The sequence below is a fragment of the Mastacembelus armatus genome, chromosome 10, assembly GCF_900324485.2.
Source record: "Mastacembelus armatus chromosome 10, fMasArm1.2, whole genome shotgun sequence".
NCBI classification, from domain to species: Eukaryota; Metazoa; Chordata; class Actinopteri; order Synbranchiformes; family Mastacembelidae; genus Mastacembelus; species Mastacembelus armatus.
The window spans coordinates 10,875,194-10,893,575 of NC_046642.1; the positions used below are offsets into that span (position 1 = coordinate 10,875,194).

General features: G+C 39.3%; 1 protein-coding gene across 1 annotated transcript; it reads right to left on the bottom strand.

Moving 5' to 3' along the window:
* Positions 1 to 2,483: 2,483 nt before the first annotated feature.
* Positions 2,484 to 17,912, bottom strand: f8 (coagulation factor VIII, procoagulant component). The gene is made up of 27 exons (XM_026330213.2): positions 17,628 to 17,912; positions 17,194 to 17,291; positions 16,764 to 16,886; positions 15,333 to 15,545; positions 14,585 to 14,767; positions 14,298 to 14,401; positions 13,679 to 13,799; positions 13,299 to 13,590; positions 13,033 to 13,198; positions 12,775 to 12,862; positions 12,034 to 12,251; positions 11,779 to 11,923; positions 11,448 to 11,657; positions 10,131 to 10,945; positions 9,856 to 9,998; positions 9,085 to 9,250; positions 8,612 to 8,851; positions 8,005 to 8,233; positions 7,735 to 7,917; positions 6,883 to 6,999; positions 6,383 to 6,454; positions 6,073 to 6,158; positions 5,730 to 5,885; positions 5,359 to 5,503; positions 5,105 to 5,253; positions 3,368 to 3,550; positions 2,484 to 3,225 (listed from the first exon to the last, which is right to left on the bottom strand). Exons 1-27 carry the CDS (start codon positions 17,771 to 17,773, stop codon positions 3,070 to 3,072), a joined length of 4,947 nt encoding a protein of 1,648 aa, XP_026185998.1. The 5' UTR covers positions 17,774 to 17,912; the 3' UTR covers positions 2,484 to 3,069.
* Positions 17,913 to 18,382: the final 470 nt, after the last annotated feature.

Here is an 18,382-nt window from a genome sequence, read left to right on the forward strand (position 1 = left end):
AAATGAACTTACATGTATCTGGGAGTTAAGACCGGTAGATGATTCACACAAGTTTTTGTGAATTTGGTGCTTTCTTACATTACAGAGGCAGATGGTTTGACATTGCGAGTTTCACGTCTTAAGTGCCTGAGAGGAACATGAATGGTGGTTGTTAATTTGATCAGTCACTGAATAAATTTTATTGATTGACAAAAAGCTACTAGGAAACTTTGATCATCCTGTTTCCATCTCATCCAAATGGTGAAACTTTTCTGGTATTTAAGCTACCTGAACAACTAAATGAAATAAATAAATAAATAAACAAATTGCACAATATAATGTTTTCTGCATTGGATGAATTCCCAAAGCAAATCCCAAAGTCTCTGCATGTTGATTTTCACGAACTAAGAAGAAAAAAACTTCAAAGTATTACTACACTACCTCAGAAACTGCATCCAGTAAAATTAGTTGAGTGGTAACCCAGACAAGTGTGGTCACAAAAATGTCAGATACATGGTTTTAAGTTAAAAGAGGAAAATATTTATAGGTAGGTCTTTATGCATATGGATACACATACAAAAAGCAGTGTTGCTGGGGAGCTTATAAATTATTTTATCAAAATTAAAGGTTACAGTGCAAGTGGTGATTTGGTAAAACAGAATATAAAAAAACAACATACAAAACTGAATTAGTCCTAACAGAGGGACAGAGCAAAAGCAAGACTAAACTTAAAGGGGATGAAGATGGATGATCTATTACGACTAGAGTCTGTGCTACTGTGCATTCACTACAAATCAAAAACAGATTACCACATCCTGCTCCTGATACCTTTATCAAACATAATTTCCACAATAAGAAGTAAATGACATTGGTAAAAACTTATAAATGGTCCAGCAGAAACTCTATAAAAGGAATAGCAAGTATCACCAGAGGGCCACAGGATCCTGCAGCACAAGTGCACCTCACAGCTTATAGTATGCAATCTGCCAAAATGGCTTTGGCCTGTTTAACTACAAAGGAGGGAAATAGCATCCTCAGACAATCATATACTGGTAACCCTTCCTTTTATAGTCCCCTAATTACTACGAATGTACTTGGTAAATAAAGGGAAACTTACAGTATGCGATCGGTAACTACCATCTGTAACAAGTAGGTAAATACAGTGTAACTACAGGTGAAATACTAAGAAAAAGAAAGTCTCATCCATGTTTTACAGTCCAGCTTCAGCTCACTTACCTAGTAAATAGTTGTGTTTTACTTAGTATAAATATATCTGAGTTATTACCAACATAATCCAGTTACAACTGAAAGATACTTGATGGGTAACAATGGAGGTTTTTCTTAGTATTTCATCTGTAGTTACATTGTATTTATCTACTTGTTACAGACGGTAGTCACCCATCACATACTGTAAGTTTCCCTTTATTTACCAAGTAAATTCTTAGTAATTAGGGGACTAATTGTGAAAAAGGAAGTGTTACCCATATATGGTATATGCAAAATGCAAAAAAAGAAATATTTACTAATTTTTTTGTGGAGTATATTATGTAAACACCTCCTTCAAAGTTTCAAGCAGCCTATCTGTGCTCACTCTCTACTGCATGCAGTTTGCCTGTAGTTGTTTTTTTTCACACACTGTGAGGACAATCCTAGCAGCTACTTGGTGATCATGTGTAGGCAGTGGGCCACTGCCTCTGCTCCCCTCTGTTTTATTTGGTTCAGATTGTGCATATTAACTATTATTAAGTTGGAGCTGAACACAGGTGCTGCCATGTTGAGATTACAGACAGTGTGTTATTGTTCTCAGAGTGATAAAGTGTAACAGCCAGGCATAGTGTGCTCCTGCAACGTCTCTGCCAATACATATCCTGTCCAGTATTAGTCTGCCCTCCAAATGAAACACAACCCTCAGCCTGCAAACTTCCTCAGCTGATAATGAGGTGATAAACGTTGATTTGTCTTTAAAAACATGCTGCTCGTGCTTTCAAGCTTCACACAGTCAGGCCAAAAATTTTTTTATTTAGCGACAAGCATGGACACACCCTGTTGATCTTAACATTTCCTTTCCACTCACCTCATCCTTGTCTGTAAATGTACTTGTTTTTCCTCACTTTTACAGAGGGGAACATTTTAATTTGTAACAGAACAATGTCGGAGCTGGAGTGCTCATTGTTTGTGCCAGGAGGTCCTGGTGGAGGTGGATAAGCCGAAATAACAGTCCAGGAACATTTTGGACCAAAGACAGATGGAATGAAGAAAGAACGGAGATAAAGTACTGGAAAGAAGGAAGAAAACAAAAGCAAAGAACAGGAAGCAGCTCATCAAGAATAACTAAGTTGCTGTTTGGAGCTGTTGACCTTCACACATATGTCTGATTTTGGTTTAAAGTTTTGAAAGTATGCATAATAGGTAAAACTGTGCTTTCAGCTGGAAAGCAAATGTATGTTTGTTTTTGTGTCGTTTTGTATGTCGCACCTCATTCAGGGAATAAATACAATTGAAACCCTTAAAGAATTACTGTTTATATAAACTCTATAATAAAGCAAAACAAGCAAACAAACAAAAAATAAACATTAACACAAACTTTTCCAATGATATACAACAACCAGTCAAAGTGTATACATCCTTCTTTGTCTGAAATATTTACACAAGCTTATATTCAAAAGGTTTGTTCTGTGGGTAGCACGGCTGTGTGCTTCAAGGCTAAAGGCAATAGTGTGTAGCTCAGCTGTGTTTATCTTATAACGACAATTTAAACAGGATTTTTTTCACATTAACATTATTTCCATTTTAGTGTGACCTCTAACATAATTATTTACTATATAAAGAAAAAAAGAGTATTTTTTTATATCATTTTTTGTTTCCTGAACAGTTAAAAACTAATAAAATGCCACATTGGCATAAAGATAAAAATGTAAACAAATTTGTGGTTATCGAAGAAATAGCGTTTCTAATACATATTCAAACCCTTCGTATCAGAATTTAACATTTCTCATCACTCATAAAGCTTCATATCTAAACCAAGATACTTCACACCCACATTGCTACTAAAATGCTGCTGTATGCTGTTGGTGAGTTTGTCCCGTGGTGTCAGAGCCCCTGCTGCGTGTCACAGCCCAGGATCTCCAGGCGTAGGGCGATGTCGTTGACCCAACCCCGCGGGTGGATACGCAGGTAACGGCCGAACACAGGAGGATCAAAAACTGAGACAGCTTCCTCGTCTGGGTCATTGTTACCTGTGAAGATCTGAGGAAGACAAAAGGAAGAATGAAACAACAAAGAGGAAGGTTTTAGTAGATAAATAAATATAATAAACCAACACTTAAGGCCACAGTTTACAGATCAGATATAAATTCTTTAAATTCTTACATGCTCATATTTCATATACCTTTTCTCTTTGAGAACCCTCCTCTAACACTGTGTTCCAGGTCTGTCCATTGTGACTGACGGTGACTGAGAACTCTGTCACCATCATCTGGGTCAAGAGTGACCGTGCTCCTTGGGTTATAACCCCTGTGATGCGTTTGACTTTCCCCAAGTCCACCTGCAGCCACTCATGAGGGTTGTTGTTCTGGGTTGAGAGATACAGATGAAACATTTTTAGATCTCAAAAAGCAAAATACAAACACAAAAGACCAATGACAAAGCAAAAAGCAAACAAAACAAAACAAAATGACTTGCAAATAGATATGTATCTACCAGGGTCAACCCTCCCAGTAATTTGGGCTTCCAGGAGAAGGCAGCCCTCAACTAAATAAGGCTAAAATAGTTGGGTAATGCATGTTTGTGATGCTCTGACCTGACTACAGATGTCACTAAAGAAGTCTGCACCTTTAAAAATATTTATATGATAAGCTGTACACATTTGTTTTTTCACTTCACTGATTTGTTAATCATGGTAGAAACCACGACATCACTGTATTTAGTCTCCAGCTATGTGATATAACATGTTATTATGAAATAACTCTGAAAATAAAATGAGTAATCTGTGCTGAAATAGCTACCAGCTTCTGAATAAAGTTGAAAAAAAGATGCAGGGGTAGGCAAAGCAAAGGCAACACCACTTCCTCTCCTAAATTACTTCAAGATGACTACGAAATATATTGGAAAATACTCAGAATCTTTTTTATGCTGATTTCCACTGACATGCTGTGGCTGTATATGGCACAACCAAATGAACTGCTAATGAGATTTTCAAGGCTTGTATTCATCATTTTAAAAACTTCATAAGCCCTATTAAAAAAACTATTTGGCTAGAGGAAAAGCCCAAGCAAACAAAATATACTCCAGTAGTAACCTAATTTAAATTTTTTTTTTATGCTTATCTAAGAATAAAACTGGTTATTACAGTAAGTAAAAGTAAATCACCACTGTCACATTATATTCTGTATCCTGTAAAACATTTGCAAGGTGACTGTTAAAATTGAAAAAAAAAAAAAGAATGTTAAGGAGGATTAATGCTGCTAAACCTCGAGGGATACTACCAGAAAAAAGTGGTATATAAGAAGTAAAGCCATCTGTTTAGGCCATCACAGACCTTTGGCCCTGTCCAGGAAGTATGAGTGCTATATGAACAATTTGGCAAAAGAACAATTCACACTTCAACAAATCAGTTCTATGGAGTGTGAGAATGGTAAGCTTGAGTGGATAAGAGATGAGGAACTACAAGGCTAAATCTTAAAAAGATAGAGAGAGGGTGAATGCAATGGACAGAACAAGTTTTATAATGTGTGATGCTGATTCTGTCCACTGTGTGAGGGAGCAAATGGCTTACAATGTCACTTTGTCTTGGTGGTCCTCACACAGTCTCACACAATATCAACGAAGAAGAAAAGCTTTTTTCAAAAAAAAAAATTGCTTGATTGTCTAAAACTGCTTTTTAAGATGCCATATTTGCAATACCAAGCTTTAATACGATTTAAATTTAAATCTTTATTGTTTGCTGTCCCACATGTTTCACTTCACTCTGTCAGTTAAGAACCAGTATGAAGAGAGTTAATAGCAGGGTAGACTTTAGCTAAGTTGTCAAAGTTTATTAAGTTATATGTGTACCGACAGTAGAGACTTAGCTTTCCTTGTGTAATACTTTATAATCGCATATAGATGGAAATGTGTGCACACTAACCTTTGGCCTCCAGGCGTTGGCGCTACCTTCCTGATGGAGGCGGGCTAGACTGGGGTTCCAGCTACGCAGCAGGGTTGAATAAAATGAGGAGGCACTAAAGCTGCTGTCAGGAATCAGCCACTTCTGGAGCCCAAGAGGGAGTGAGCAGCCTGGTCACACACACATGCACAGAGTCATTCTCCGCACATTTTTCATGCAATTAAAAAAAATAACACTGCAATAAATTCTCTTAGCCTACTGTTGGTACAACTCACTGTTTAAATCGCAGCCCAGCAGCTCCAGCCGGAGAGCAGGTTTTTGCACAAAGTTTAATGGGTGAATCCTGACATATCGAGCCACAAATGGTGGAGAGAAATTGTTTTCCTTCACCCTAGAGCTGTCCATGTTACCATGAAATATCTAAAACAGAGTCACACAAACACTTTAGATCGGTCAATCATATGCTGATAGTTAATCACTTTTAGTTCGTTAGTCTTACAAATCAACCACAAAGCCAGTGGTCATGTGGTCTATTCATCTAATGAGCTGGGAATTGCATGTTACATTTTATTGCTAAATGGTGACTCCAATCTCACTGTATGTGTAAAATACATGCATTATGTGGTTACCACAGTAGATGACATACATTGTTAGCCCTGGAGCTGTTTCCTCTGTAAGTGGTCCAAGTATCCTGGTCCAGGCTGTAGGAGATGGTAAAGAATGTGATGTAGTTGTCCCTCAGCTTTGACCGGACTCCCTGTGTCTGCACACCATGCAGCAGGGTGGGCCTCTGCAGGTCAACCTAACAACACACACAATATATGACGTTACATTTGACTGTGAGCTTTTAATGTTTTACACATGAACATGAAAGAGAATATATTTAATACTGACTGAATTTACATTTTGCTTGTGGGATGAACCACATACTGTGGCAGATACCGTGTAAATGCTGTGCAGAGGTTGACAGGAGAAAGGCTGTATCTAACCTGTATCCATGACATCTTGTTCCTCCCCATCCAGGCATTGATATAACCAGACTGCTCCAGCCTCGCCAACCTGGGCTCCCAGTTATCTGGAAACACATGCGTAAACATGGTTATAATCCACCTCAGTACAGGTTATTTCCAGGCTTTTAGATTAAATAAAGCTGCCTTAAATGAGAATAAAACCCACAGGGCTGGGCTATTTTGATTTTCAGTGCACTGTGTATCTGTGGTAGACTCTTGCTGTAAATACTGTTTTGAGGGTCTTGTGGGTTGTTAGTTGAATGAAAGCTTAAAGAAAATGCTGTCTTACCAAAATGATCTGATGCTGTGATCTGGGAATCCTCAATTCTTCCTGATTTCATCCCCAGAGGCAAAACACATCCTGCATATCATTACAAGAAAATGTAGCTGAATCATGCATGGTATACATAATTATCAGCCAAAAAGCACCTAATATGCCTGAAGAATGAAGAAGAATACTTTTGATATTTCGGTAAATTATGATGTTTGACTGTATATGTTTACTTCTGATATTTGTCCTAACACACAGCAAAATCATCAATGTTAAATTAACACTAAAATGTGTTTATATGTGAACAGTGGACTGGTGATTTTGCTGCGCAATGTGGGGGATTCCCCATTAAATAATAAAGAACCAATAAACTAGAAAATCGAAACGTTTTATATTGTGGAAAACGAAGCAAAAGCCTCAGAAATACATTACTTATTATTAATACCTCTTTATATTATAGCATCTTATTTACCATTTTATAACAAAATGTCTCACAGACATGTGACATTTGTACCCACTTGGATTATACACCAGTAGTTTAGCCCGCATGCCAGCCAGCTGGTAGTCTCCTATGGTGCACTCCACAAGCCATGTGCCAACTGTGGGAGGTCTCATCTCCACTGTGCCAAACACACCTGGGTGACATAGAGACATGCAATACATCACACAGGAGTCAAGAATAGTAATGTCTGAGCGCAAGCAAGAGAACTACTTAAAACAAAACCCTGCCAAATAATGTTTTTTGACATATTGTCTTATTGCAAATAAATGAAGTGTATGTTTCAAATAAATTTGTATAAACATATAGAAGGTTCTGTGGAATAAAATCAGATTAAATCAGGCCAATGAATGAATGCGATCTAGTCAAACCATCCATCCATCTTCTATACCCGCTTTTTCCTGAAAGCCAGGGTCACGGGGATCTGCTGGAGCCTATCCCAGCTCTCTCTCGGGTGAAAGGCAGGGGTACACCCTGGACAGGTCACCAGTCCATCACAGGGCCACATAGAGACACACAAAGACAGACAACCTCACACACACTCACACTCACTCCTACGGGGAATTTAGATTCACCAATCAACCTGACATACATGTTTTTGGACTGTGGGAGGAAACCGGAGTACCTGGAGTAAACCCACACAAGCACGGGGAGAACATGCATCTAGGCAAACCATGTTTTAGAAAAGGAACATGAGCGGCTTCAGTATTCATGTACTCTACAGTAAACATCTGTTTATCTTTTTGTGCATGTCTGTTTTTACATCTGGATAATGCAATAACAATAGTTTGAGAGAATGAGCAGTATGCAATGTTGTGAATGAAAATTAAGTATATAAATATGAAAATATATACAATATATGTGTATTTACCAGGGAAGAGGTTGTAGACTCCCATACGGTGTTCCTGTTCAGTTTGAACAGTGAAAGGCAAACCGTGGAAGTGCACAGCATGGTATTCTCCATTGCTTCCGACATTCAGCAGGTACCACCTGACCAGCTGGTGCTGGGCAACCGACAGACCAGGAAGTGTCTCTGCCACATACCCGTTTATTGCTATGGAGAAACATAATGGAAAAGGTATGATATAAAAACAATTGCAGTAAGCTCACTACAACATTACACAAACTGCATTATCTCTACCTGCAAATTTATTGCTGGTGTGGTACCACGGGTCCTCAGTGTTGGCCTGACAGGGTGGAGCACAGTACTGCTGCAGATTCTCCTCCAGGTACCAGCTTTTAGTCTCGTCAAAGGTGTGGAAGAGTAGGGCAAATTCCTGGATGTCTGGCTGGCTGTTTTGACGAGTCCAGAGGGTGCCAGGCTTACAGATCACCAGAGGCCCGATCAGACCTGAGTGAAGGTCCTTCTCCTGGAATAGTAAAGAAATGTGTTTACTCATCAATTAAGTACAAGGTTTTCATCAATATTAATACATTTCAAATAATAAAGTGAAATAAAGATTAAACTTGTGAATTAACATGGAAAATGCTTTTTGATTTCCATTTTACATCCTTGCATGCATCAAATTCAATACAACAATAACATTTTTTTGTTAAATTCATATACAATGTAAATGTATTGTGAGGGACAGTCGAGGACAAAGAAAAATAGTACAGCTTCCTGCAGCCATACACACCCACACACACACACACGCACACACACACACGTTCTGTACAAACCAAGATGTACATGCTGTATAATGATGAATAATGAAATGTGAAGGCTACCGGTGAAGACCTGCACAGACCTTGTCGACAGTAGAGTAGTAAGCCCCAGTCTTGCAGTCAAATTCACTGTCGGTTGGTCCTTGTTTCTTGGTTATTCTCCAATTATATGTCCGTGTCTCCCCTGGCGCTACAGGCTCCCCTGGGACTCCAGGTGGAGCGGAGGAGGCATGGGTTTGGGCTATGCCGGCCGCCTGGCTGCGGTCATAGACTCCCTGAAGGTGAAAGGAGTAAGGTCTGGATGCTTTGTTCTTGAAGACCACCTTGAATGAGAAAGAGAAGAAAAAGCTAGATCACCAAAAATGAATAAAGAATTTTTCATTAAATCAGAGACAGTTTGAGCAATTACATAAACTAGTTATGGTTCACAAATAAGCAGTTTCAGATTTTTTTGCATGTTTAATGGCAAATTTGCAGTGAAGAAAACCAAAGTGTAGTAGCTACTGAGACTATACAAAAGCATCATTTGTTATTCTTTCATTATTGTATCACTCACAGTGACAAGATCATTAATCTCAGCTCTGATTAAAGGTCCCATGATTCCCAGGTGTTGTTGAAGTTCTCCTCTGCTCATGGGATTTACGAAGTCTTTTCCTCTGTATGCTCGAAACACCACCTTTTTATATTCCGGTAGGAAGTTCCTCATCCCTCGACGCATCTCTCTAAACGTAGGAGTCAATACTGGGCTTTAATACTGATTAGATTGAATTTTAAAATTTTAAACATTTATTTCAAATTTGTGAAATTTTATTTGAGATCAATATAAATCAACAATTAATACTAATAAATTAAAAACTTTGTTGAACAGTGTTTGACAAAATCTGGGACTATGATGGTATTAGATACGAAGAATATAGCTGACATTTCTTTGAGAGTGTAAAAAACTAGAAAACAGTGTTGCACAAAATAGAAACAAATTACAGTTTGATTACCAGGGCATATATATGGTAAGGGTTTCCTGCACATTGACTATTTCAGGATAGACAGACTCAGATGAACATAGTCCGACTTGCTCAACATTATCAGTCTATGCTGCATCATAGTAAAGATGGTAAAGTGTCAAGCTAATTGTTTCCATCTGCTTCCAGTCTTTATGCTAAGCTATGATAACCATCTCCTGGCTCTAATGTCATATTGTCTTTAGCACACAGACACTACAGGGGTATCAACCTTCACATCTAACACTTGACAAATAAATATACATCCCAAAATATAATATTATCTTAACCAGCTTCTCTTAAATTCCAGGAAGAAATATTATTCCTACCTGGGACTAATGAGCTGTCGTGGTTTTCTAATGCCATAGTTCCAAGTGATCTCCTCTGCTGCAATGTAGTAACTGCGATATCTGATCTCTCCGGAGCGTGGGTCCACATAAGCGTCACCATATATATTTGATGTGCTGTTCACCTGTAATTGTTTACATTACTCAAAGTGAAGGTTGAGCATTTTCTGTGATGTGGAGTCATAAGTACTTCATAAATACAATGCATTGCAGCACACACACAAGCACACACACATACACACAATATGTAATAGTACCTCCTGAGCATAGTCATCATAGTCCAGAGCCAAATCAACCCGTGTTGCATTGTTGTTATAGGTTGTGTAATTGTATTCCAGCTCAACCATATCTGCTGTAAGTTGCTCATGTTCACCCTGAATGTGGTTTTGTAAGTTTCCTCTCATTTCTTCCGAAGAGACTGGCTCCACATTTGAGACGTTCTTGAGCAGCAGTGGATTCACCAAGATTTCATTGCCCTCTTTAGGCTTGTCCTCTGATCCATTTAGCATTTCAGTCCTGTTTTCCACAGCCTCTTCTCCAGGCTCTCCAACTTCTGAGGCTCCAGAAGTGATCTCTGTCCAGTCCCCCTCTTCCTGTCGTCTTTGTCTGCTGCCTCTCTTTTCTCCTGGTTCAGACCCATTCTGAGTCATACTCCTCTCACCATCTCTGTCTATTTCCTCCAAGATATCATTTGGGATGCTTCCCTCAGACACCATGTTGTGCTTTCCTCCTCTTAGTGATGTAATCGCCACTTTCTTCAGCCTGCATCTTAACTGTCCTGCAGCTGCCCCAGTGCCCTCCGTAGTATTATTTGCTAAGTTGTGACCAGTAGTGTTTAATGTGCTGTTGTTAGCCAGGGGTTTCTTGCACAATCGAACCAGCACTGTGCGATTTTGAGGTCCTCTCCCCCTTGGCTGGAGATCTATCTGATCAATATACTCAAAGATATCTTCTTCATACCTATCATGATCAACTACAGAGAGGTCTCCATTGTCACAAGGACGAACGGTGTAGTGGATGCTCATTCCTTGACTCTTCAGGCTGCTATCAAAAGCACTTATCTCCCACTCACCTGAGAGAAGAAAAAGAGGATTTTGAGATAATATGCATTGGCAGAGTTCACTAACACCTACCGCTGAACCACGGGGTGTCTGAGACTACAATGCTCCAAAAAAGCTAACATTTGTTTCACATTTAGAGAATATAGTTTAACAGTCCCTGGACATTCCTGCTACTAAAGCCTTGATTAGCCAGCATGTGCTGCCCTTAAGTCTTCCAAACAAGTCAGAGTACCAACCTCTGTTGTCATGTAAAGCCATCTATTGGAGGGCTGATACAGCAGGCATGGGGAGAACATCTAAACTCCACGCAAAAACGACCCAGGTTTGAACGGGATTCAAACGTGGAACCTCCTTGCATTGTACAGTGCTAACCACTGAACCACTATCTGAGAAATTACTGTTCCAAACTTACCTCAAGTTGGCTTCACCTATCAGCAAGAAAATCTCTCTAAAATCAGATCTGTTTCTAAGTTTTTAACTGTGTGACAAAGGTTTACGTGGCTGTGACCGTACCTATCAGCTCAGTCTCCATTGGAACTGTCATGCCAGTCATGGGGAACAGTGTGAGGACAGACTGGTATAGGTGTTGATGCTGAAAAAGGTTTCCAGTGAAGTAGACAGAGAGGAAGTCGCTCTGGGTGCCCACACTGGCCACGTGCCAGAAGGTGACATCAGTCTGACACATCACAAACTGGCGCCCACTGAACATGATGCCATTTACACCTGGATGAAGAGGGAAACTCAAAGTAGCACATGGATTCTTTTCATATTTCACTGTGTTCAACAGTGTTGATTATTCCATTACCAACCTTTAAGAGGAAGCAAATAAACGAATGTAACTCACTGTAAATGACATTGGATTTGTAGAATTCAGAGTCTGTGGTGTTAAAAGGTTTTTGTCTGGACTTCTGCATGTTTTCATTGAAGTACCAGCTCTTATTCTCATCAAAGACGGCAAATACCAGGCTCCATTCTTTATCCGGCCCCAACTGCATGCAGCAATAGATTGAGTAAAAGAAACACAAGATTGCATTAGTGCAGGCAACATTGCATCACTGAGCATTTTGAGTGTCTACAGCTTCTTAAAAGTTCTTCTCACCAGGCGTCCTCTGGTGTCGATAGCATCATACTTGCAAATGAGCAGGGTGCCCACCAGCCCTGATGCCAGATCTCTCTCTGGTGATATAGTGCTCTGATACAGCTGGGTCAGACACTGAGGGTCTTCCTCCAGGGGCCCATCATCTGGTGTTAGTTTCCAAACGTAGACAAATGTCCCATTGGGGGGCACTCCCATAGTGCGCAAGTCCTTCTCTCCATCTGGGTAATTAGATAAGATTCGATCGAACTTTGATGTACCATGGGAAATAAACCAATAAAGATGAAAGATAACAAACCAAGAAACAACCATAAAAAGTCTTGAATCTTTTCCAGGTTTTCCAAGTTCTAATTCTGTGAATCCATGTTTTATTTTCCATATTGGAATTTATAAAATGCATATCAAAAGTACATTTATGAATAGTCTCTTTTCACTACATGTAAACCTATGAAACTCTTTCAACGGCTTGTCATACAGAGCTCAGTCCAACTAATCCTCCAATATATGAATGTTATCTTAAGGTTTTTATCATCTAGGGGACCACTATCATTGGTTTAAAGTGTCTGGATAACAAATAATGAAAACTTTTGTTTACATTTACAAAAGAGATTGGTTTGTTAATTTTTCCTCATCCTCTGCCTCCTAATCTAATAACACAGGGGGAGGTATGTTTTGAGAATATTCCTCTTTAGCATCATATCACTGTGGCTTTGTCTGTTGGCTTATGTCCATGTTTACACTTACTATTGGTTGTTCTCTGCAGGGGCAAGATCTTGGTAAGTCCATTGGGGTAAATATTGAAAGGACGGCTGGCCAGGTTTCTAAACGTGATCTGGAGACACAATTCAAACTGATGGGTAATCAATAGAAAGCCATACAAAGCCTTCACAGGTTCCATAATACTGTACAAAGGTTCACTTCTGTTTTTGTATGACTGCCATCATTTATTTTCTTTTAGCTTAACATTTATCATTCACAACTGGTTAAACTGGACTCACTTACATGGAATTCATCGTTAATTTTTCCTTTCAGAAGGGGACCCAGCAATGACCTGTCAGGGTTTTTCCTCTGAGTGAAAGAGCCGTCTGTATATTCTACATATACCACCTTCTTATACTTGTAACCCAAGTGATGAGGACCTGTAGGTAAATATCTGGACTGCAACTCACTGATGAGGCAAAGGGAGAAAAAAAAAAGAAAAAAAAAGAGATAAATTTAGGTAAAATCAGTTCAGTGTCTTATTTCCTGTTCTCTTAAATATTTCCTACCTGTCGGTGGGTTTAAGGTGAGGAGCGTAGTCCCAGGTAACCTCTTCAGCGGCAATGAAATGCTGCCAGGTTTTAGACTGTTGACCTCTGCTAGCTCTTACTTGCAATGGTGGCTTCTTGGGCAGGATTTGTATGGTGTTGAAGGAATCCTCAGTGTCTTCATAACTGTCCTCTTCACTGTCCTCTTCACTGTTGTCCTCATAATCCTTGTGTTTGACTTTACGCAGGTCGGGTCCCGGCAAAGTGACCGGGTCAGGGCATTTCACCACCGTGAACAGTGCATTCATACCGTCTGGGTACAGCAGTAGTGAGTGAGTAGTTATGATTCAAACAGAAGAGATAAAATTACATTTTTATCAACAGGTTGTGTTTGTGCGTACCATTCTGATGAGCCTGTATCTCACAGCTGATAAGGAAGCGGCCTGTAGAAGCAGGTCTCATTTCTGCAGTGATGAAAGTCATAGGAGTCATCTCTACAGTGACTTTACGATGAGACAGTACCTGAAAGAAAAAAAAAAACAACAAAGCTATTTTAAGATTTAAGTCAAATCAAAAAAAAAAAAACAACACATAAGGAAAAAGTCAAAGTAAAACTCGAGCACCAAAACATATAGATTTTTTTTCTTTGTTTCTTTAGCTCTGAAACAAGAATTAAACAAAGCACAGAAAAAAACTTTCAAACCACATAAGACGAGAATGATTGAGAGTTTAGATGTATACTTTAGACTGTACAGTATATAATCATATAAATCTAGTTTTACACTAAAACTCCTCTAAACATAAAGTCATTGTCAGGCTTTACACATGAGTCTTATTTGAACTGTTTGTATTTTGTATTCATTGGTTCAGTATTATACATTAAAGAACAGCAATTTATACACTGAAGCTGTTTTTGTTCATTTGCTATTTTCATACAGAAAATTTCTCATTTTGGAAACTAGGGATTTAAAGAAATTTTCTTTGAGGTTTTTTAAATCTACAATCCCTGGGTAGAATTACCTGCAGAGTGTGATCCTGAAACTTAATGGAGTGGATTTCTGGAGTGCTGCCCATCCCAATTAGATGCCAAAACACACGGTTATGGCCTTGACACACTGTCAGACCTACACACACACATGCGCACACACAGAAACAGAGGAAAGGAAGAAAGACAGAGAGAGAGAGAGAGAAATGAGGCCAAATTCTTTCACAGATCACAAACAGCTCGGCCACTGATACACCGTGCATAGATTTACAACACAACTCAGGGAACAGAGTCCTCATTTGCAGCCAGTGTAGTTCATTACCGGGTAATGTCGAGTTGACATATCCATTAATGGTGTGGTATTGCTTTCTACTGCGGGTCTTCTTGAACTTCTCTCTGCTAAACCTTGCTCCTACCTCTCCGTACCAGCTCTTGGTCTCATCAAACACTGCAAACAGCAGGACAAACGCTGGATTTCTCCTCTGGCCTTCAACTGTGAAGGCACCTGGGGGGAGACACACCAACACATAATGAGAGAGCTAAAGGGCAAGATGTGATATTATGTGTGGAATGTCATTGTGCAGTGTGAAATTATATAAGCAACTTGAACAATACAGTACATTTGTGTCTGACACAGATTCATTGTTTGACTAAGTGCCTTTTCTATCCAGTATCCAAGGCATCATCAGGATATTTTCCAAACTTTGGTGAAAATCAAAGCTGTTCTGTGGTCAGTAATTATTGACTTTGTTTGTAACCTCAATGAAAAAAACCAGAAGACAAATAATCAGTCATGTCAGTTCAGCTAACTAGGTTGAATTCATAACCTATATATCATTTTTTTAATTGTGACCATTAATATTAATGTTTTCCAAAAATTCCATAAGCCCAGTGTGTAACACAAGCTTTCTGTTTAAATCTGGATTGTTTATGCCCACAGGTCTTTCCACAACCACAGATGGAATTATACAACAATTTTCACAGGCTGACTAGTACACGCTGTGATGAGGAAACTGAACTTAACAGACCACAGCAGATCAAAGCTGCCCTCTGTCCTTTGAAACACTAACTTGATTTGCAGATGAGCAGGGCACCAATAAGTCCTGAGTTTACGTCTTGGACCGGGTCCACTTGGGATGAGTAGGAATAGGTGAGGCATTCGGGGTCGCTGGTGGTAGGACCGTCTTTAGGGCTGATGTCCCACACATACTCATAGTATCCTCCAGGAGACACAGCGTCATCCTTCTTCTCCTGTCCTGCCGTGGCGTCATCATAGCCAGCTCCTGGAAAAAAGATGCACTGCATGAGTCTGTGACTCCTACATATTCATTCAGCAGTAGAGGTGAGTCAAAGCAGGAAAAGTACTGTCACAGAAGAACAAATGTATAGAATAAATGAATGGTCTGATCTTCTGACAAAAAACACGACAGCCTTTACAATTCTGAACGGAATACAACAGGAAAAAATGGGCAAATGCCTTGAAATGACAGAAAACACAACAAATAAGGAAACAATTAAACCAATAAATCAGTGTGACTTTATACTGGAATGAGCAAATGTGTAACTTTTATTTTGCAAATTGTATTAGGAATAAAGTGACTGACAGTATATCAGAAACATGCACACCCACAGGCAGAAAGCTTTTCCTCAGCCTTACTTTTACACCCTGATGTGATTAGACCTTCTGAATTACTGCTCATTTCTGGACTGGACACAAGCAGCTTTTCAGTTTAGATGAATATACAAGTAATCTACCATGTGGCGGGAAAACATGGGCTGTTTACAGGAACTGACTGCTCTGAATCTACAGCAGATTTAGGACATACGCCAATGCTTTCTGTAAAGGGTATTAAAGCTCAAAAGCTTCTTAGACCAGGGACATTCAATCTCTTGTTAGGTCTTACACAGTAATTCAGGAACACTTAAAATTGGGTCTTAGTTTAACCACATTAGATTTTTCTGGGTTTTGTTGCTGTAAAGACAAACTGGCTCTACCACAGAATCTGCACACAGAAGATAATGATAACCGTTGCCCGCTACAATTTCTAAAGAATAAGGAGGCAACTTCTTGGCTCCCTTTTTTCTGGATGATTCCTATCTATAATTTAAGTGTTTTAGAAAATGTTAAACCTAGCAAATAGTTCGTAATTTGATTAAATTCCCATTAACATCCTTGACTTTTTAATAAAAAGTTTCCTTTGGCTTAATAATAACTTCAGAATTCAGCAAAAACCACGTGATTGTAACTGAATCTAAGTCACAGTAGCACTGGAAAAAAATGTTCATGGGCTCCAGACTCATTTATACCATGTGACTTCATGCTGAAAACTGCATATGAGTCAAAAAGCTGAGTCAAGTTCTTATTCATTACTTGACCAAGAAGAACATGAAGCTACTGTGAAACATTCGGTCTGTGCTGTAAATCACAAAACATGGTTAAAAACTTCATCATCATCATCATCAGCAGCAGCAGCAGCAGCTCCTTCCATTCAGTTCACTACCTTCAGACTGTTTCCAGTAGGTGATCCCTATAGGGCTGATGCTGAAGGGCTGAGAGGCCAGGTTTTTGAAGTGGACCACCACCCTGTCACCAGCCTGGGCAATGATCACTGGACCTTGAATACCTGCAACCACCAGATGCAACTTTCCTTAAAATCCATACAAATGACTCCTTAATTGAAAACAAATCCAAAGACACGTGCTTTGAAACACAACTAGCAGCTATAAAGTTTGATTATTGGGCTTGAAAGGTCATGACGACAGCCTCCAAATCACTGCCGTGACTGAGACACTACTACTGCATGGTCTATCAAAATAAAAATAGCAAATAATAAATCAGTAATGGAAATGCAACATAATGACACAAAACGTTATCAAATGTTAGACTAAAAAAAAAAACCAAACACTTTAGCATATAAAGAGGAGACCTACCTGCCCATGCTGGCCTTGGTTTGGGTACAGTGTATGTCGAGTCTGTATACTCCCTGTAAACTGCCTTAATGTATTTTTGTGGAATATTAGATCTTCTTCTAAACAAAACAAAACAACAAAAAATAGTCTGTCAATGAAACTAAATGCAATCAAATAATAAAAAAACAGCAAAACACTCAGAAACTCCTCTTAACCGTTTTTATTCACCATCACATTCAGTTGTGACTTTTTTTTTTTTTTACCAGTTTCTAAAACATTTATGAAAAAAAAACACTACACACTTCTGTTGGAAGCAAACCTATATATCTTAGTCCCACATTTATAATAATATAAATGACTTTATGACAAATAATAAATGACTTTATCAATAAACACTTTAGTCGTGTGCAGTCCAGAAATCCTGAGTCGCTTAAACCAAACAAAGACATACTCACCTTTGGTCGGACGCTGGGTCAACATTGTAGATGTAGTCCCAGCCGATCTCCACGGCTGCTACATAATACTCTCTAACAGCAGGGGCCCTGTCCTGCGCTTCTCCGACCGAGCAGTAAAGCAGCAGCAGCAAAAGTGTCGCTGTCATCGTGGTGTGCGCACCTGTCACCTCCAACTTTGTCCCGGGTCAAACGCCGTCCCGGATCTGGCGCTCCTCCTGTGGGCTGTAGTAGTTAAAGACAGAGGGTGTGTGGGGGGTGGAGGGACCAGTAACAGGCGCGATGGAGAGTGGGAGTGTGTTTGGGATTGCGCTAACTCTGATGTGATAAGATCAGACTTTTATTGCCCGGGGAGGGAAATTAGTCTCACTCACTCTCTCTCTCTCTCTCACACACACACACACACTTCTGCATAATTAAAATAATCACACAACCCAAGCATGATTCCTCCATGATGTCATATTAAACGCACGTGGCCTACTATTATCCTTTTTACTAAGCGATCCGTTATCAAGGTTTTGTTTGTCAGAACCAATGTTTTCACACACGTTCACAGTTATGTCATTAATAATAATAATAATTGGGTTGCCAGGTTGGGAAAAGTTCCTTTTCAAGTTTACCCTGCTCTGTCACTTACAGGAACATCTGGAGTCAAGAATCAGTGTATCAGCTTATAATAGCATTTATAACTGCATACTTCTTTAAAAGGTGGGATTTATTAATGAATTTTTAAAAAACTTTTGTAAATATCTTAACCT